Here is a 21272-nt window from a genome sequence, read left to right as displayed (position 1 = left end):
CCACCACGTGAAAAAAGTGACACCCAGTAAATTCAGTCCTTGGCTGGCAGTAACACTTCTACAGACTGGATCTTAATTAAGTATTTTAAACATGAATAATGAATCTCTGATAATTATTGTTTTTTGGGGGTTTTTTCAAAGTGGATGTATAACATTTGTGAATAGACCTTTTCATAAAAATGATCAGTTTGATAGTACAGTGAACATAGTGCTTGTGTTCATTCTGTACACTCAGAAGTTTAATGTTAGCTTCCCATTTGAACTTCTTGGAAATAGGTGAATATCAGTGGGTTTTATGTCACAACTCTCATGACTCACACCAGAAAACGTAATTTTCCAGTGCAGGTTTATAAAGTGAAAGACACCATGTATTTAAATAGACAGTGACTGGGGGCCTAGTCAAACAGTCATGATCAGTTCCTGCTCATTAATTCGTTTTAGGTCGTCGTCTGTGTTGACTTCATACACTCATGATAGGAGATGTCTGCTGTGAGCTGACAGGTAATGCCAACCTGTTAGACCGGATTATTGAAACGGATCCACCTGAGGCACCAACAGTCATCAGGCTGTTAAAACAAACTGTCAAGTCGTAGTCTTCCTCCAGCCGCCGTGATAATATTCTCTAACCCGGTCTGATAGGCCCAGAGACCGTGACAAGGTTATGCCACTTAGGTCTAGTAATTTAATCAGTGGAGAATGCTGATTGGACTGCCTGTAGTGTAATTTGATATAAATAGTCCCGTTAAGTGACAGATAAGCTGTAAAGCTGACCAAGGAAAATGTCTTTATCACATCAGTGAATGAAATGCAGACAGATTAAATGAAAACACATAGGCTTACTGCCAGTGTCTTGCCTTATCTTGCCTCATCTGCGTCTTCTACTGATGTTTCCACATCTGATTTCACTGAGTAAAGGTCTGCGACTCACTTAATTGGCACTGAGTAGGGTTTGTCTTCAGAATGTCAAGTAGTAAGGTGTGAAACACTTTCCCTCCTAATTTAGCCACATGTTAGATCAAAGGCTCAGCCACCAAAAAGACTATTGATGAAAGAAAATGTGTCCTGTAATGTTTCACAGCAGGTCTAATAATCCAACAAGGAAATGAATGTCTCTATTTTACATTCATTTGTAAAAGATCCTCTCTTGAGTAAATATTGACTGAGATCATTTAGATTTATAGCTATGCAATTTATTTAAGTTATTTCCTTATTATCATGAATGTCAAGAACATTAAGAATATTTTATTGTTACTTCACTGTAAAATTTTCTAATTGAAATTTGGGTGTTATCAAGCCACTCGCCCTCAAAACCAGTAAACAAATTAATTACTTTGAAAATGAATTATGGTATGTCTGGCGTTGGAGAGAAGTAACATATTACACTGTAATCCATTATATTTACTAAACAAACACTAACTGCATTATGAAAAAAAATCATAATAATAAAATAAAATAAATAATAAATATAATAATAAAAATTACTTCTGGATTTTTTCTTGCTTTTCCTCTCATTTCTGAAGGGAAAGATTATTTTTGATTGTGAAAATCGAGAAGTAATAATAACTCTGGTTATATGTATAAATTAGTACAACGCAAATTAATTTTTAGTCAATAAACTGGGTAAACATGTCTGCTTAACTTCATATTCTATACTATAGAATACTACTATAGAATCTATAGACTATAGATTTTGGAGGCAAAGTAAACCAAAAGTAACTGAAAGGATAACACACCATTCAAATCTCTTCATTAAAACAGTGTTGATACACTGTTGTATGTACATTATGTATTAGAGAAGTTTCCATCAAGTAATATTGCTTACAATACTTTTCCATGGGTTAGTACACAGGCTGAATAAGGCCATTGTTAAGTAAAGTGTAACCACTGAAAAACAGATTACTTTTCTGAGTAATCCAGTTATCAGTTGATTGCATTGTGATTACAGTTTAACGTAGGTAATAAATCTGTAGGTTTCATTTCCATAAAAGCAACTTGCCCAACCTGGTCTGGACATCATGGAAAAGAGCATCGGTGTGCTTGATAGTACATGCAGACAACATGGTGACTCACCTCTCTGCCGGAGTTTTCCTTAAGAAAACCAGAAGACTTGCTGAGGGAATTTTCTCACTGAGGTCACTCCAGTTTCAGTTGGATATTTCCTGTAAAGGGCATCAACTGGTTTACACCAAGATTACAGGATAAACATGGATAGGATGCAACTCTCTCTGCGGTTATTTCACCCATCATTGCACAAGATGGCAAACAGCTTCTCAAGCCTACAGTATATCAGACAGGCGCAATGCCCGGAGTAGGTTTTAGTAATTATTTTATGTGTAGATGGCCTACATGTTTATTGTATTTAAATAACCGATTTTGTGGGTATGTGGATACATTGATTGATACAGTGGATACCATCTTTCTATTCCAATGGTTTGACATTTGCCTCACTCGATCCTACGGTCTTGTGCCACATTGCTTGACGGGAAGAGGAAATACAGGGTGCTTTGCCAACACCAACACTATATCCAGAAAGAATAACAGCCCATTCATTATTTTACCCTCCCCTGTTTCATGTGGTGGAGCTCGCAATTCCTGAATGAGCTGTATCCTGACAATAGCCTGCATATTTTCCCATTAGAAATGACTACTGCATGAATCTGTGTTTTTCTGTTTTTCAGTGTCTGCTCACCAAAAATGAGGCATATTTCCTTCCTTGACTCAGCTCCCCCCCCTTAAAGTGGATGGTATGTGGAGAATCCCCTAGACACAGTTATTGTGGAATTTCTGCTTCTGCAAATTCTGCCTATGATTGAATTCACTGACAGTTTAGACCGAACTGTGACATTTTATCAGATAATATCTGGGCAAAACAACATAGAAAAAAATTGTGTATCCAAATTGTTCCTCCCTGCCTGTGTGGTGAGTTGAACTTTGGCTCCCCCCGAGAAGTGACTCGTTTGTGTTTATCCAGACTCAGTGGGTGAGAGCGGCGGTGCTAAAGTCACACCTCAGGCCACTAAAGCGGAGTCTGGATATGAGGCCCCCAACATCAGGTGTCCGACAGAGAATCAGACGTGCCAAAGTTCTCACACAGGACAACCATAAAGGAATCTTAATTGGACCCTGGCCCTCCTTTGAAGGCAAGATCAGTCAATCTAAGTATATTCAATTTTTTAATTTAGTAGATCCCTATTTTTGCCGCATACAACGTTTCTTAATGATTGAGGTGGACGCTTATTTCATTGTTATATACCACAGAACTGATTCAACTTAATTTCAACTGACTTTTTTAATTAAAAGGAGACATAAATGCACACATAGACAGACACACACACGGATATGGAGGTGGGAGGTCATGTAGTACGTTGATTACATCATATTGCATTCCCTTTTACTCAAAAACATTGCTGTTAACATGGAAGACAGAAGCCCAGTGAATCATGTTAAAGATTAAAGGAAGTTAATTTGAATGTGTTGCAGTTTTCCTTTGAATCATTATGATGCCTTACTTCCACAAATAGTCTTGTGTTTGCCTGAGCATTAAAGCCTTCCATATTATCACTACACTAAACACACACCGCTATGAGCCATGCATTCATAAATAGTTGACAGATTTTCCATTACAGCGCTTGTCTTATCTAAAGTAACAGGCTGAAGGTCCAGTTGACACTTCGCTCCTTCCACAGACGGTGACAGCATCTCCATGGCCTGATAAGGGCCGTGCAGAGGCTGACACCACAGGGGAAAGAGGAGAGGCTGCAGTGGCAGGAATGCTGGGAAGAGAGAGAAAGAACTCACCGGACTACGCTCACACACACCCCCGCCACATATGCACACACACCCCACCCCAGCCAGACAGGTTGTAAACTCATTAGCATCCTCATAGCAGCAGAGGTGACCCATGCCGTCATCAACCCCCCAACACACACACATACACACACACATACTGTACTGCACATGTGCATGCACATAAACACCAGGGTTGGGTAGGTTACTGTGAAATTGTTACTAGTTACCTCATCGAAATTGCAATCAGTAGCGCAAAGGATTACGCAAACTCAGTCATGTGATTACTGGTAGTTACTTTCAGATTACTTTGCCATATTTGAGGTATAAAGGTAGAGATGTGAAAAAGTGAAAAATTACAATGTTCAGTTTATTTCACACTAATTCTCCTCTGTGGCACATTTTATAAAGATCATCTGACACTATTTAAATGGCCTTATGAGTTTCTTGCTTTCACTTGAGAACTATTCCCATAAGTAATTCTCCAATTTTCGACAAGTATCTGTAATCAGAATAACTTGTAAGTAACATAACAGAATAGTCAAATTTTTGTATTTACAATATATAATGCCATTACAAGTATACCAAACCCTGAAACACACTAATGTATGTACACAGATGCTCTTTCCATGTGTTGCACTCACCCAGCTTACAGCTCTGTGTGTGCAGCACTACTTCAGTTAACTTGTCTCATTCAAAGCTATAGGTGTATTTGCATGTGTGTAGATTTGGTCTGAGTCTGTATGTGTTTGGGTAGAGTCAGAGTTCATAGGTTTGAGTGTGTGTGCACAGAGGCAGCCACAGGTGTGCATGCCATGTGACTGAGGTCATGAGGGGTAAAGTGAGAGTGCTCAGCTGTCCACTCAGATCAGTGTGAAAGAGGAGTATGCTGGGAAGGTACCCAATGATACTGTATAGTGAGCCTAGCAACAAACTCATGCTGTTAGCAACACAACTTTTAATGTGTGTGTTTGTGCGTTTTCATTAGGCTTTTGGCTGCCACTCTTATCCAGAGCAACTATCAATTAGTGAGTAGGCATGGCTCAGCGTCTTGCTCAACAATGGACACATACAGTATTGGCCTACAGTGCGTTTGTGTGCGTTCAAAACTCGGAAAACACAGTAATCACACCTGAAAACATCTTTATTTCTTTTTATAGTGTATTGCTCCATTTCGCAATAGTGCAAAATTTAATATTTTAAAGTTCTTCATAAATAACAAACATATCATAAATAAACAATACTCACCACATTGAACACAAACAAAAAAAAAAAAGCTACAGTCACACTGACATTGCACAAATGGATTTAAGATAACTTGAGGAATCTTTCTATTTACAGTTCGATCCATAGAATGGAGGCCAACGTCTTATGCGGTTGTGTGTGCCTTTCTCTGGAGGTTCCTGACTCATACCAGCGTCACATTAGAATAGTATCTCCATAAGACAATCACAGCCCCCTATTCTACTGGGTCCTCTCTAACACCTAAGTGAATAGGGTTGTTTTAGATAAACAGAACCGGATCAACAAAATCCTTCAAAAAAAGGAAAAAGGCAACTTCTCAGAAGTTTGGAATGGTATCACTGCGCTACACATTAATTAAACCTAGGTATTCATAACAGAGTCAAAAAGACTCAAAATGATCCATTTATTTCAGACCCTGGAAGTTCAGAGGTGCTCAGGGAAATCTCATGCCCCCCCACACACACAACGGATTATAAACCAGTAACAATTCACTGGAAACAGCATCATATGCTTTCCACATCTTGTCTTACCTAATTTCAGAGTTGCGTTACGTTTTGTGGTAAATCTGCAAGTTGTCACATGTTTGTAGATCAACTTTTCTGCATTGGATTTGGATCCATTCACACAATGCAAGGATGAGGTAAAATAACAAGACGACACACTCTGAAGAGTGTGAAAGGGAAAATGACAGCACCAAGTGTCAACAGCATTACACTTCACTGTTACTCGTTAGTGTCAAGTGTTGGTAAGTAAACTATTACTTTGGACTGTAATGTCATTTGAAACTGTCCTATGGGTCCATGGATTATATCCACCATTGTGTCCTCTTACAAATATGAATGACAAGTGTACAACAATAGAGAGTCCTTTCATTAACTGGTCAACAGGTTGGCAAGCAACAAAAGCAGCGGACACAATGTCATGTGTGAGATCATGCTTGTGGCAGTGAGGAAACGTTAAGAAATACAAGTGAAATGCTGCATATCAAAATGCAATGATCAGTCCTCTTGACTAGGAAAAGCAAAACTCCCACATGTACAACTCCACACAAACTGAACTACCTCTCTCTCACTTTGACATTCTCTTTGTCATTTCCATCCATGATATGCACATCACACACCAAAATAAATATATTAAAACACTCTTTAAATAGGCATAGCTCTGGTCCATTTCTTTCTCAAAGCATCTTTAAAACAGAATATATTACTATTTCTACATATTATAAATAAGAAATATAATTCAACATAATTATTCTCTGTTCTTATAAAAAAAGGACTCTAACTCATTTACAAGTCTGAGTAGCGATAGGGCCTAGCTTTTCTAGCTTGTTGGTGTCCATGCGCTCCTGTGGTGTGGGAAGGGGAATAACATTGCCTGTTACTGCCACCTAGTGTGGCACAGCAGCACTACAACAGTTTTATTCTCCTGTCGGGAGACTGCCAATAAACATGCATGGTATAACCAGTCAAAAGCTACATTCCTAAAATAAAATCATTCAGCTTCTCTTTGATACATTATTGAAAAAAAATCGTGATATCAAAAGAAAACTTTTGGGGAGGACAAGAACATCGAACCAAAAGATTTTACATTACACGTGAATTAAGTGACCGCCACGTTTCACGATAGTGTCAAACACTGGAGTGGTGAGAAAATAGTGGGATGCAAGGAAAGACTGGTGAATATGTTTACACATCTTTATCTAAGAATATTATTCTCTTGTATTCTTCAAAAGAGTGGGAGCTGGTATCTGTATGGTGGAGCTGTACAGTGGGACTTCAGAGATCCAGACCAGGTACAGTGCCCTCCAGAATTACTGGCACCCTTGGTAAAGAGGATCAATAAATGTTGTAAAAAGTAGATGACACCCATAATTAACAAGCTAGATTCTGTGCACAAAAAAATCTGTGTTTAAGAGGCAAATTGAGAAAAGTAGTTCATTCTCAAAAAAGGTGGTTGTCACTATTATTGACAATTGTTTGTCTTTGTTGCAAAGCCAATAGAAAGTAAGTAAGCCCTCCATAATTTGTTGCAAGGTAAATTTCACTTATATATAATGTCATTCCAATAAAACCTATCAATATTACTAGAACAGGGGTGTAGTTATTTATAATGCTTAAAGCCTGCACTCCATTTGAGTAATTCTCAATGGATTTTTCTGGCATCATAAGGTTTAGCCGTTATTCTCTCTGGTGTGTTGTGGGCACCATCGTTAACTAATGAAATATTAATAAGTGAACAGGTATGGGGACTTCAAAGAAGGATATTAGCCTGAAACCACAACTTGAGTACTACTGTGGTGCATTCTAGGGTACATTTTCTTGTTATTTTCTTGTTATTTTTCTGTTGCAACATCACCTTAAGATCACCACTCTAAGGTACTCAGTATACAAGTAAAAAGGTAAAAAAGTTAATGGAAGATTGTTGACAACTGAGGCAGCCATCTCTTGAGATTAAATGTTACCACACATTAGAAATGAACTATTTTTTTAACAATTACCTCTGAATGACAGAATTGTATACATTTTTAGAGCCAAGATTAAAATTAATTGCTTATGTTGTATATATTTTTAATCCCTATTTGGCAAATCCTTACCAAGGGTGCCAATAACTCTAGAGGGTACTGTATATGAACCAAACCAGGAACCTCATTTCACACCCTCCCCCTTTCTATTCTCTCCCTTCCAACAATTTACTCATCCACTCTCAAACTGAGCAGTTGCGTCTCTTCCCAGAGCCGGTCTGGGCTGTAGCAGCAGAGGCTGAGGTCAGCCGGGTGGTGACCCCGTGTCAAAGGCTGGTGGAGGAAACCGAGAGGGTGGGCGAGGAGGGCGGCGGGAAGTTCAGCAGTTCCAGCACGGCCACGCCCACGCTGCTGCGCCGCGTGAACATGCAGGAAGCCGCTACCCATTTGTTGCTCCGCGGGTTGTACTTCTCGATGGAGTTGAGACTGGAGCTGCCGTCGTTGCCGCCCACCGCGTATAACCAGCCGTCCATGGCCACCAGGTCATGGGTGCTCCTGTAAGGAAGCAGATCAGGGGAGAGGTCAGATTTTAATTAGATCGAAGCAGTGAGGCAAAATGAATGATCAAAAACACCCCGTGAAGAGGTGAAAACACTGATGCCAGCTGAATATCAGTGTGCAACCATGAAAGGTGAGGAAAAGGGCAAAGGGTTCCCAAGGAGGCAAAATACTAGAAAAAAAAGGAGAAGTGGTCTAATATGGACTGCCAGTGGAGAGTGTTCAATCAAAATACTTTGCATAAAATATGCATGTCATGAATAGCCATATTTACTGTTCCATGGCCGTGTGTGTATATTCATCTTTGCAGCTGCTAGCTTGATAATGATCTTCATGCATTAGAAGTGTTTTTCTAGCTGAAGATCTGTGTAATCAGAGTGCTAGTACCCAGCACCTGTTAATTTGCATTGGATGCAGCGAGCTTGCATCACAGATGGCAGAGACCATGAATCACCCATGTAAATATTTGGGACATTTGGGTTCGTCACTACAGATAAATTCTAACTGCTCAAGAAATAGCTTCACATATTTTGCCTCAGAAATGTGTATGGTTGAGAACGGGCATTTGGCTGGTTTTGAAGGTCGATACTGATACCTATACAGATATTTTTGCACTGAAACTGCCAACAGTAAACAGTAACTGTAAAGCCACTACCAGTGAAAATACCATAACTATTTTGTATTGATCCCTGAAGAAGAAATTCTCTTCTCGCCTGCCCCCTCCAGAGGGGGTTGAACCCTGGTCTTCCAGTTTAAAGACATTTTCCCTACTCTTAGACTAGTCCTACAAACTGCCGCTTGCAGCATTATATTACACAGTGCTGTGTGCTTCTGCTGTTAGATCTCATGCCAATTCATGTCATGTCATTAGCATTAGAATCATCAATATTTGCATTAAAAAACTGAAGAAATCTTAAGAGAAGAGTGAGATAGAAGTGACTACAGAAGAGTGAGAAGTGGTGATGATGGTGCAATGTTTTGCAATGTGTAAATGGAGCCTCTCAGCAACTGGATAAGAAAAGCACGTAGCTGATTAACACCATGGTTTATTCATGGGGTTGCAGAGTCAACTGTTGTCAAGTTTCCCTGCTCCTATCCTCTCTTACTGACTAACACTCGAGCAAGTGAGAGTGTCTGTGTGTGTGTGTGTCTGTGTCTGTGTAGGGGATTGGGGAATGAGTAAATTCGCTGGTGTCTCCAAAAATCCAAGGCTGCTACATCCCTATATCTCAGTCCCTGAAGCCAATTTTGTATCAATACAGTGCTGTCTCTCTGAATGGATGCATGCAGGCCTTCCTCACTAATCATCCTTTAGACAAGCTTCATCTACTACGGCCTAGAAAGAGACAACTTTTGGGGAAAATAGGTCATTTGAGGTTTATGCAGTAAGGAAGCGAAGACATCCAAATGCCCCATCTTTTTAGTCTAGCTGCACAAAATCCAAGGCTTTAGACGGTAAAGATTTTCTGCAGGACAAAATAATTGCAGCAGCGGTACCTTTTTTCCACAAGCTGCACACAGGCAGCACTTACAGTAATTAGTGTTATTTTCCAGTCCTACCAAGGAGGTCCTTCTACCTTAACTTAAGGCTAAATTGTAGTTTGGTTTAAAGGTGCTACGTGTAGCATTTTGTGTTTCTCAAAATTAAGACCACATTCCCCATAAACCTGAGATGTTGCTACTTCTCCCCCCTCCCTCGCCTTGGCATCACTACATGTGTTTGTTTGTAAGTGCAAGAAGAAGGATAAGAGCCAATAACAGCCTTTGATGACAGTGAATATGCATTCCAATGAGCTAAGCCAATGTCATGTTGAAACTATGCAGTTAGAGTAGTGGAAATGGGAGCGTCCCGATGGCTCAGTTGGCTATGCCATGTAATCACAACATCTTGGGTTTGAATCCAGCCCAGGCCCTTTGTCGCATATCATCTTTCCTGTCTCTCTCTACTGTAAAGTATCAAATAAAAAGGGAAAATGGAACTGGAATAAAGTTGTGTAATTACTTGCAAAGTCAAAATGTTTCCTGTTTTGTGCCATTTTGTGTGATCCAGCAGTTTTCACGCAAAAACTGACCTGGTGGTATACAATGTAAAATGCAGTCTCATTTGTTTATGGCCATTAATGTCTGAAAAATGAATGTTGATAAAAGTGGTGATGATTTATTGTCCTCCAGACTAACCTGCGTATGTTCATGGGTGCCACTCCCTCCCAGGTGTTGGTTTTGGGGTTGAACCTCTCCACTGAGTTCAGGCAGCTGGTGCCGTCGTTGCCCCCAGCAACATACAACATGCCCTCCAGCACGGCCACCCCGGCACTGCTGCGCCGACTCAGCATGTTGGCAATGGCCGTCCACGTGTTGCTCTGCTCAGCCAATCACAGCACAGAGCACGGGTCGTATCGTTATACATTAACCGGTGATGTATTTTGTCGTTTTCCACATGCAGTTGATCTGAACCAGACAACAGATGAGTTCGCTTGGTGATAAATTTTACAGCATGGCATTTACCTGAGGGTCATATTTCTCCACTGTTGCGAGGTGTGAGGAGCTGTCATAACCTCCCACTGCATACAAGCTACCATCTGGTGGGGAAAAGGGAGTGAGCACTGAGAATACTGTTAAAGATTATGTAAATATTAGCAGTGGAATAACAGCCTGCCAAGTCCCTCTTGTCAAGTTTTATGACATTAAAATGTAAATAGTGAAACATACACACAGAACACCATGTTCATGCTATGTGTGTGGCCAGTTCCTACCCAGGGTGGCTACTCGGACATATCTCCTCCTGGTGCTCATGGCAGCAATGGAGGTCCACGTACTGGTCAGAGGGTCATAACGCTCAGCGCTGTAAGAGGAAGGAGAGAGAAAAACACTATGATTCTCACTCAGTACAAGGATGCTATTTTATTGCTTTATAACACTGGAACTGTCCACTTTTATTTAACCTTCATTTCACCAGGTTGTCCCATTGAGATTAAGAATCAAGGGCCAAGAAGCAGCATCATGAAAAACATAAAATATGAAAATAAACAACATACAGCAATTCACAAAATCAAAATACAATCAATCAAAGTCACATTCTAGAGAGTATAATTTTCTATTCAAGCACTCCAGTAGGCAGGAGCCCAATATCAAACCAGCTGTCTCATGGGCCAAGCCAACACTAAGTCTGTATACCTATTGAGGCAGGAAGCTCCGTCATAACCCCCGGCAGCGTACAGTAGGCCGTGCAGGACCGCCACGCCCAGACAGCTCCGCCGTGTTCCCATGGAAACCTCGGGTTGCCAAGAGTTAGTGACGGGGTCGTAGGACTCCACGGTTGCCAGGTCTGAGGTGCCATCATACCTGAAGAGAGGTGGACAAACGAATCAGAAGAGGCCTTTTGCCGATGGATATTGAAGTGACAGTATATTGCCCTGTATTATAGTATAGTATAGTATATTTTGAAATTGTGGCTCCTAAACTGTGGAACGCTCTTCCATTGGACGTTCCCTTTTTGGCCTTTAACCCGGAAGTCATTGGCTCCAATTGTAAGCTAAAAACGTTTAAATACAGCTCACAAAGACATAGTTTCAATTTTAAAAATTGCTAACTGTTACCACGAAAAGTCAGGCTGTTGTAGTTATTACCAAATCAAATTCAAATGGGAACAAATTCTTCATTAAGACGGGGACTATTTTCGGTGCTATGGAACTACTTTCCCGAGATCGCAAACGTGTTTACAGCCGGCTTATGAAGTTGTTTGAGGAAAAAGTCGGCTGGCCCGGTGCATCAATGATGAAATATGCTGCCCAGAGCAGCGGCATGGCTCTTTGATGTGTTTTTAATCTTTTTTTTTTAATACAATGGAGTTCTATGGCTGCTGGGACATGGCTTCATTGGGCGCTGGCTACAAGGACGAGACTTGTTGGCAAAACAAAATCATTGCTGATTTTGTTATTTTCATAGGATTTGTTGACGGTAAGTAATGCATTAAAAAACACCAGCGTTATCCTTTAACGGCTTTATCTTGGGCACAAGGATAATAAAGCTCCCTATTAAAGTCCATTTTTGCATAGCCATCGCCCAGTATTATTTCCAATGCAAATGATCTGCATTTTCCTCCTGCTAGAGCCTGCTCTTTATGTTATGACAGTCAGAGCAAGTTCACATCATAAAATGAGTTGTAGTGTTTGAGTGAGAGATAAGATGGTGTACGAGCTGAGGATCACTAGTTTTGGATCAATGGTCAGTCTGAAGAAGCTCATCACTCACCCTCCCACGGCGTAGAGTCTGTTCCCGATGGCCGCCACGCCCACCCGTGCCCGCCGAGTGGACATGGACGCCACCATGTGCCAGCGGTCCGTCCTGGTGTCGTAGGCCTCGCAGTCTCCATGGATGGCAAACAGGCTGCCACCGCCTGGGACACACACAGAGAACGGCAACAGAAACTTTAAGTCCAAGCAATAACGTAAGTCGCTTTCAGTCAGTAGCACTTCAGTCAGTATGTATGAATGAAAGACAGAGTGAATATAAGCATATATGTGTTGTGCAATATGTGTCACCGCTTCCTGTAGAATGCTTTGTAGTGTGGGGGTCATTTTGGTTGTGAGACCCAGGTTCTTCCAGGATCAGTTCCAGTAGGTACTGGAGCTGAGGAATGGTTTTATTTGAATATTTATATCCTGATATATGGACAATTGTGTTATAAGGCTGGATTTACACAATGCAACCTTTGTGCAATTAGTTGCAGGTTGTAAATTAAACTCATACAGACAAATTTTCATTGTGTTTAGATGTTTTAGTTGTGGGGGCAATTTTCGAGCTGCGCAGGGCTACCGCAACTCAACAAATCTAAAGGAAACACCGATATGTGTACAGTTCATGGGTGACATGAGAACCTAAGTGAACTGTGTATGTGTGCGGCAAGAGTGTGTACCCTAGTGGGTACCTTCAGGGGCACACTGACCGACGGCGAAGAGCACAGGGCTGGCGCCCTCACAGCGCCGTGGGCGCGTCCGGCTGTTGCTCAGGACGCCCCTCTGCTCAGGCATCAGGTGGTACTTGAGGGCCTCGATCAGCAGGTCCTTGCACTCTGAGTGGTGACGCACCAGCAGTTCTGTATCCACGTTGCTCATCAGGAAGTCTCGCCTCAGCAGCGGCAGCCGCACACACTTCATCAGCTGGGGGCGAGATGGATGGTGGGTGGTGTGGGGGTTGGGAGGTGGAAAAGGTTGAGAGGAGGAGGAGGAGGAGGGAGGGAATGCATTGCAAGAGAGAAATGCAAGAGAGACTATTTTGGAGGTATTTTGTATATCTGAATATTCCAACACAGAAAATGTGAATAGTAATAAATCACCTGTAGTGTGGTGAGACAGGTGGAACTATGTTTTTACATTTAAGTCTTACCCAAGGTACGTGTTGCCTGCGCCCGTCTATGTCATGTTTGACCCAGCTCAGCACGGCGCGGTACACCTCCTCCTCTGATGGCACGTTCAGATTGTCACTGGAGATCAAGTCCAGCACCTGGGTGGACGGGACAAAAAGAGAGCAACTGTCTCAAATTCAAACTTGCAACATCTTGAATTCACACAGAGAAATTCTCTGCGATGTGGTCTGGACAACACAGAAAAAAGAAAAGAACAATCTCCATTAGGAATGAATAGAAATGGGTGTTCAAAAAGCCTTTACCTGAAAGAAGAAAAGAGAAAATCACATTCCTAATCCGCTCAATGAAAAATATGTACTCCAAAACATCTTGGGCTGAGGAGATAGTTAGTCTTAGTTTTGGAATGACACTGAGAAAGCTGCCAAGGTTTACATAAACACACACATGGGAAGTAAAGCGCATGAGCCACTGATAATAAAACCATTCTACTCGAGATTAAGCACCATTTTAACTTTTGGCATTGACATATGATTGCTTGTGGGCTACTATTAAGACAGTACATGTGTAGTGTGGGTGTTGGATATTTTGGATACCCGTGTGTGTGTATGTGTGTCTGTGGCCCAGTGAGTGCTGCAGTCTAAGAGTGGCTGGCTGGCTGGCTGGCTGGCTCTGTTCCCAGATCAACCCAAAGCTGGCAGGACTGGGTGGGGCCAGAGAAGCCAGCTGCTGCCGCCTTCCTGCCTGCCCAGATCAGGGCAATAGTTAGCAGCCTCCCAGGAACAGCATCCACTAATCCACCGTCACACAGAGAAGAACTGCTACCGCTGCTGCTGCTGCTGCTACTGCCCCACCCTGCAGGCCCCCCCTCCCCTCTGCATGCACATACTGCAGCACATTCACTTAAATAGAAGAGGGAGGAGAAGGTGGGGTGTAAGTGTAAATGAAAAAGAAAATTTGCTGTGTTTATCATTATATTAACTGTCCTTGTGGTATGGCAGCAGGAATGAGTGATGTATGGATAAAAGGGACTTTTGAGGGTGTTTAAGCCATAAGATGTCTTCATCCACTACACACACACTAATTAGGCTGTATCCATCCTCTGTAGGCTGCATAATGTCATGCATGCGATGCCACATCTGAGGAGCATCAACAGACAGCCTAGTCACAATCCTGTCATGCCTTGCCACTTCCTTCAAAGAGTATGGGAAGAAATATGGGGCATATTTCACGGCTCTGTGAGCTAAGAGTCCCTTAGAGCAGCTAGTAAATAAATCCAGCTCTGGTGCAGATCTGTGACGGGCACAGAACAGCTGCAAGGGGGCGGCGGGGGTGCAGACAGAGAGGGCTGGTAAGCCAAAGAAAAGAAGAAGAGAGAAAAATAGAAAAGAGACAGAAAAGAAAGAGTGGCATGATGGCTACAGCGGTTCATTTCCAAACAGCCTTTATGCAGCTTAACTTTCACTCTTCTAATGGACTGTGCACAAACATAGAATCAGTCTGAGGGCTTGGGAGGCCGCAGACAGAGCAAAGCTGAGCATGTTACTCTCATGGAGAACAATCTCTTTAGTCATGTGGGGATTTGTTTGTCAGAGAGGTGAGAGAAGATAATGGGAAAGTGATGTCGGCGGCTTTTTGGTTTACTTATTTCCTCTGCCACTTCAATTCACCAAGGATTTCTACCACAGCAAAACATAATAATGATAATAATAATAATAATAATACCTGTATTTAGACAGTACTTAACAGTTTACAAAATGGCATAAAAACTAAAAATAGTAAAATATACAAAAAATTGGGAAATGCATTCAAGAGAAAAAAACACAAGATTATAAGTGGGCAAAATCAGACACAAAAGCAAGTTCATAAAAGTGTGTTTTAATTAGTTATTTAAAGATAAACTTAAGATGGCTAATACTGTTAGCTAGCCTAAACTCCCTGGAAACCTTGGCTGAATACGGCAAGAGTAAAATAAAAACCTTAACAATAAAAAGCAATGCTGTTAGGTCTATAAAGAGTATACAGCAGCTGTGAAAACATCACTAGCTTTGCCTAATTACCGCTTGCAGGACGAGACCCACAGTGTTGCCACTGCCGAGCCCAGCTGATGAATAAGTGATAGCTGAGCTAACTTGGCATGCCAGAGAAAGTAGTCCATGTAAGCACAGTGATAAAACCACAAGGGACACTGATTGACGCAGGGAGCTGGGGAAGAAGAGAGGTCTTTTTAATGAAGGCTGAAAAGACAACTGCATGCACTTGGCTACTTTTCCTTTGGCGGCCCATTGAGGTGTCTACGGTGAGAGGTGGACCGGTTTGGATACAGGCAGCTGTGCTCATATTTGTGAGGAAAAGGGGATTAACAATATGAAGAAACAAAACTAAGTGCATTCTAGTATAGTGAACATCTGTCTATCTTTTCCTTTATTTGGCTTCCTACCAAGCAGCCGTAAGGATTGTAAGGAACTGAGCGGATTAGTCAGTCAGCTTGACTCAGTGAAGCGTAGCAATCAAGTTGTATACCCAAAAAGTCACGACAAATACCTTTCAGGAATACAAATTCATCACCATATTTCAAAGAAATATTACACTGCTGCCACCAAATCTCACAACGTAAATTCCGAATATACCAGGGCAGGAAACGTTTTTGTCTACTGGAAAGTGTCTAGTGCATTTCAAAATTCAGCCACTTTTACACCCAATTTCCCCAGGGTGATGAAGTCTGTTCTAGTTTTTAGAAGAGAATAGCACCTCCAAATGATGGCTGGCAACCTGCCAGTGTGGCTGACAAATTTACCAGCCACTTACCAGCAGACAGATTTGTCAGCAATTGTTTATTTCCCACCCTGAATATGCCACATTTGAAACTGCATTCCTTAAAAGCACCAAACTCAAGCAAACATTGCTCTGCAAGACAGGAGGTTATGAAGGCAGTATAGGGGTAAAATAAAAGCAGACAGCGTCACCCTTACCTGCTTCAGTGGCAGCAGCATGAACTCCTCGGTCTTGGACACCTCCACAAAGTGCTGCAGGACATACTTGTGCGCTGACTTGAGCAGGTCGCTGCAGGAGTGTGTGTCGGCAAAGCCTCGGATGCCCAGGCAGTTGGAGGGGTCCAGTTGGCTGAGGAGGAACTTGCAGCAGGCGTCCCGCACCCCGTTGAGCTGCAGCAGGCTGGCTGCTGGGAGCAACGTCTGGGAAGAGCGCAATTTTATACTTAAGTGGAAATACAATGAGTCTGTTGTGCCTCCTTGTGCTTTATGAGACGTGAAAATTACGGGTCAAATAAATACTCAAATTTGACCATCTTGTCTACTTCATTTTGTCTATTAGTGAAAATTTCATGAAATTTCTCTTTTAGGCTAGTTGTGGATAGAGAAGCTAATAATGTAAAACTTCCTTCCCTACCTGCACGTTGCCTTCCCCCACCACAATCTCCGCTGTGTAGGCGTACTGGACCAGCTGCTCCAAAGCCTGGGGGTCGATGTCATGGAGGGTCACATGGGTCTGCCGACTCTCCGACATCTCATCTGCATGAGCGCACAGGACAAGAGTTGTCATATTTTGCCTGCAAGTTATAATCAATACAATTCTTGCAAAGTTGTCAGCCTCCCTGTTCACTCACGCTGACGTATGGCAGCTCCTAATGTATACAGCACTGCTGCCAAATTTTAGCTCAGCTCATTTGTTGCTGACTGTTTTATCAGTTGTTTTGACTGGTGTAATTTTTCTGAATTCCTGAATCTGAACAGCTCCTAAACATCTCAGTGTCAGGAGGTTCTACACCAACAGTACAGCACTACATCTCCTACTAATATATTAGGAGAAATCATGAGCACAAGCTCTGCAGGGGGGCAGACCCTCTCACACTTTTGTTATTTTGCCAGAGCTGTTGTGTTGTTTTTTGCAAGATCAGAAGATGCCTTTTTTAAATGGGCTAATTAGTGAGTTGGCCAGATGAGGACGCCTAGCAGCTGAGTTTCAAAGCCAGTCTACTGACTTTCTGGAGACATGCTGTACCCTCACAAAGGTCTAGTCTGAGCTGCAGGGGGCTGCAGGAGGAAATCTGGGACACACACCTCATCTGGCCACCTGTGACCCAGACAGGAAGAGCAAACATAAACAAGCTGTCATTTTATCAAACTCTAACCAACAGAGCAAAATGAAGCTCAGTTTGATGTCAGAGCGTGAAACATCTGAGCCGTGCTACCTGCTGCGTTCCACTGATTCCAGAGATAAAGGCACAAAGAGGAGAGAAGACAGGTGGCGCGTTTAGGAAGTAATATGACATGTTAGCATGCTGAAAGAACAGCGGTAGGAGAAAGAGACACACCCTGCAACTTACTGGTAAACATGGCGTGGAAGTAGGGGCTGCAGGAGGCCAGCACCACTTTGTGCGCCTTGATCTCTTTGTTGGAGACGTGGAGCACAATGTCACAGAGCAGGCCGCGCTGCCGCATCCTGTTCATGGACACGAAGGAGTCGTGGTAGTGGCGCTTGGAGTTGTGCGAGATGCTGTGGCCGTCGCGGTTGAGCAGCTGCATGCCCCCCTCCATCATGGTGCCTGGCGTGGCGGTCGCGGGCTCGTGCCTGGGCCGCACTCTGGGCAACTGCAACATGCAGAGGGTCGTCAAGTCACATTCACCAGCCCTAATCCAATGTAGGCTATATATCATTATCTAGTAACAAAAAAAAAAGCTTCAGTCATCAGAAAAAGCTTCCACCTTAGAGAGACCTTAGCTTGTCTGGGGTCACGCAGGTGCTGTGACAGGTGTCCTAAACAATCAGTGTAGCTGTTGTCACATTACAGTAACCAACTTGACAGCTATGACACAAGGCCTACCAGCATGACAGAAATCTCAGTCAGTACAGTTAGTTTAACAAAGTCTAGTAGGCTGGCTGGCCTGAGTATTTGACATTCATTGCTGGTACTGATTATATCTTATGATGACAATGACGATTGGGTCAGAAGAAGGAAACTATTACTTAAACTGGAATTGAAACATTCTAGGCGTTTCATCTCTTGATTAACCTAACCAAGACTCTTAGATTGTCTTGTCTAATCAAATTGCGATGTCTCCTGACCAGCAAGTATAATTGCACCAGAATTAGCTGTGAGCCCCCCCCCCCGCCAGTAGACAGCAGGGTAGGAGCGACAAGAGGATGTAGCCTAAGTTAGCCTTTTCCTTTGTACTCTCATCCGCCCGGCTCTCTGGTGGAGATCAGAACACACTTGATTGTTGCATAACCAACGAGTCACGTGGCATCTCAGAAATTATGCTCCGATGAATATTCAAAATCCACCAGCAAACTATTGAATGTGTAAATTAGACCGGGACTGAGTTAGTAACACCACAGTGCTAAAACAGACTAAAAGGAACTGATTCTTTTCACTCTGAATTTGTGGCAGTGATAAAAGGTAAAAGGTTAGTTAAGCGGGCGTATGACCGGAAGCTTACTGGTTTGAATTCGCAGACCAGTACTAGGAAAATCACAGTGGGGAAAAGTGAAGAAGTGACACACTACCTCCTTCAACTACTACTTAGGTGCCTTAGAGCAATTTCTCCAGTGGATCTGATCTGTGTTAGTAATGGAAAGTGTGAATGTGTTTAACTGTATAAATGGGAGAAAAAGAGCGTACATGTGCAGCAAAACACTTCCCTGGATAAAAAAAGGTAAAAAAATAATAATAATAAAATACCTCACTACTTCATACTTACTAGCCTGCCATTTAAGTGGATATGTCATACAGTGGGATGCTAAAAAAAGTCTTGGTTTCCTTTTGACAATGCTGTCGTTGATTTTCATATAATGTACAGTGTTTCCTTTGCATTCATTTAGCTCCACACACACACACACACACACACACACACACACTCACTCGGTAACATGTTATCTGTTATCTGCATAGTTGAGTCTCATGTGTCTCTCCAGTCAAATAAACCCTTAGCATAGTATCAGTGCATCATATTTATGTTATCATCTGTTTTCAACAACTCTTTCAACAAAACACCCTGCATTGTCCAACTAAGGACCATCTCAGATGTCACCACAGCTGCATGGCGACCAGCGTTGGGTCTCCCACTTTCCAAAACACAATAGACACAGGACCAGGTTACCTCCATGTGCCTGTCTGAGAGGACGCTGTGTTCTCATGCCCAGGGGAATAATATGAGACAATCTGCAAATTGAGACATCTGAATATAGATACAAGGCTGCAGCATAAGAAGTTAAAACAGATAGTGACATGGTAAAGCAGTTGTCCTGTTGAGAGCCACTGAGGACAGCCAAGTCTTGCTTTTCAAATCTTGTTTCCCCTTTTCTGGCTCAAAACCTTGGCTGGCATCCAGACAAAGGCTACATGGCTCCCTTATATACATGCATGCATCTATCTTGTTCCCTATGAATGTTGCCGAGTCTAATCTTTCTTGGACAGAGGGATGTTACTATTCATGTATCAAGCCTCCTTATATGTGAAGCAACCCCCAACCCCCACTCCATCTATTTTGAATAACAGCAGCTATCATTATCAGCAGGATGTAATGGCTGGAGAAGAAAGAATATATATATATATTTTTTTTTTTTACCGGTGGTTGTGTTGCGGTTGTCGTTGAACACAGTGTCGTCTTCGAGGCGATGGGGAATAAATCAGCAGCTGTCGCATTCAGGTTGATTTAAAATTGGTACCAGTGTCTGGCTGTCTGTCCATATTTTGATTCGAGCACACGAAATATAAAGAAAGCCTCTGTTTAGTGCCCGATGCGGTTGACGTAAATGCAAACTGCATGAACGCTGACATCAATTTTTAAGGTGGAGTCGCACCTGCCGATAGTGCAAGTTACAACATTGCTCTTGCTGATGAAATTTGATACAACGGATAGAAACAGGCATAAATGAAGCATGAAGAAAATGATATCTTAGGTGCAAATGCCACAGTAACCGGCGGATTTTTATTTACTAGCGTATATGCCCCGTACGACCTTAAGTGCCTGGCTTCTGCCGTCTGTTCATTCAAGGTACGGAAGTGCAATTTAAACGTCCGAAAACATTGGTTGCGTTCGATAAATCTGTCCCGGATCGCACGGAAGGCGGAGCTTTTCGTATCACAATAGCGTCATTGGCCAGAACCTGAGCCTCCCCCCACCTCGGTTACCCTCGACAGAGAATCAAACAACCAGCCAGCCAACAACTAATCAACCTCTTCTTTTTCTAATTAAATCACATTAAGATTTAGAACTGGATGTTACACAGATATACACACCAGACCATCGCATGAAACGGTTTTTTTCATTGAAATCTAACATTATTCGTATTAAACATCTTATCTGCCGTGCCTAGAGACCGTTGGAGTCTCCAAAAATGCTAATATTATTTCACCAGTCTGCAGATAGTCTGTACACAGGTACACATTTTGCTTTCTAAGCTCAACCGCCAGCGGTCCTCTGGTACCACTGCTTATTTACCAAGCCAAACATCATAACTGGCTATTATTGCTTGATGTTGTGTGTAACGTTATGAGTGTGTTTGTGCTAGCCAGATGAGATTAGCTAGCCTGCTTAATCGGCACTCACCAGCCGTCGTCGGTGTCGAAAGGACAGCAATGATTTCTTTCTATTTCTAGCCTTTCCCAGCTTCTTGCCCAGATAAAGTTATGGACTAAGTTGTAAAAGGGTGGATTCACTGCGATTTTTCAGCTGTCTAGTCTTGTGAATTCGTGTAATCGTTTAATTTCAACATCACGTGTAGCATCAAAACAGTGCTTGTTCTTGTATTCTCAGATTTGACAGTGATATTTTGTGTTTCTCGTGCTCTCCGGCTGCATTTTTTTTTTTTTTTTTTTACTACACCGGGATTCATATT

At 42.3% G+C, this 21272-nt stretch overlaps 1 protein-coding gene across 1 annotated transcript; it reads right to left on the bottom strand.

Annotated features, from left to right (window-relative positions):
• Positions 1-7818: 7818 nt before the first annotated feature.
• klhl17 (kelch-like family member 17) lies at positions 7819-21049 on the bottom strand. The gene is made up of 12 exons (XM_071513831.1): positions 20984-21049; positions 17758-18022; positions 16821-16942; positions 16385-16606; positions 13436-13552; positions 12996-13209; positions 12302-12446; positions 11225-11392; positions 10804-10892; positions 10556-10629; positions 10229-10410; positions 7819-8047 (listed from the first exon to the last, which is right to left on the bottom strand). The coding sequence occupies exons 2-12, from the start codon at positions 17969-17971 to the stop codon at positions 7819-7821; spliced, it is 1776 nt and encodes a 591-aa protein (XP_071369932.1). The 5' UTR covers positions 17972-18022; positions 20984-21049.
• Positions 21050-21272: the final 223 nt, after the last annotated feature.

The sequence above is a fragment of the Centroberyx affinis genome, unplaced genomic scaffold (assembly GCF_046629955.1).
Source record: "Centroberyx affinis isolate AG114_WGS23_722 - 3 ecotype Tasmania unplaced genomic scaffold, CSIRO-AGI_Caff_v1 ptg007568l_1, whole genome shotgun sequence".
Lineage (NCBI taxonomy): Eukaryota > Metazoa > Chordata > Actinopteri > Beryciformes > Berycidae > Centroberyx > Centroberyx affinis.
The sequence above is the reverse complement of the archived record's forward strand: the minus strand, read 5'-3'. Positions and strand labels throughout refer to the sequence as shown.

What these genes read in the sequence shown, in the direction of transcription:
- klhl17 (XM_071513831.1), bottom strand. Translation starts at nt 17,971, where the DNA reads ATGATGGAGGGGGGCATGCAGCTGCTCAACCGCGACGGCCACAGCATC. An exon ending in AGACTCTACGCCGTGGGAGG is followed by an intron (nt 11,393 to 12,301) that starts GTGAGTGATGAG and finishes ACCTCTCTTCAG; the next exon opens with GTATGATGGCACCTCAGACC. An exon ending in GCACCCATGAACATACGCAG is followed by an intron (nt 8,048 to 10,228) that starts GTTAGTCTGGAG and finishes GCTTCCTTACAG; the next exon opens with GAGCACCCATGACCTGGTGG.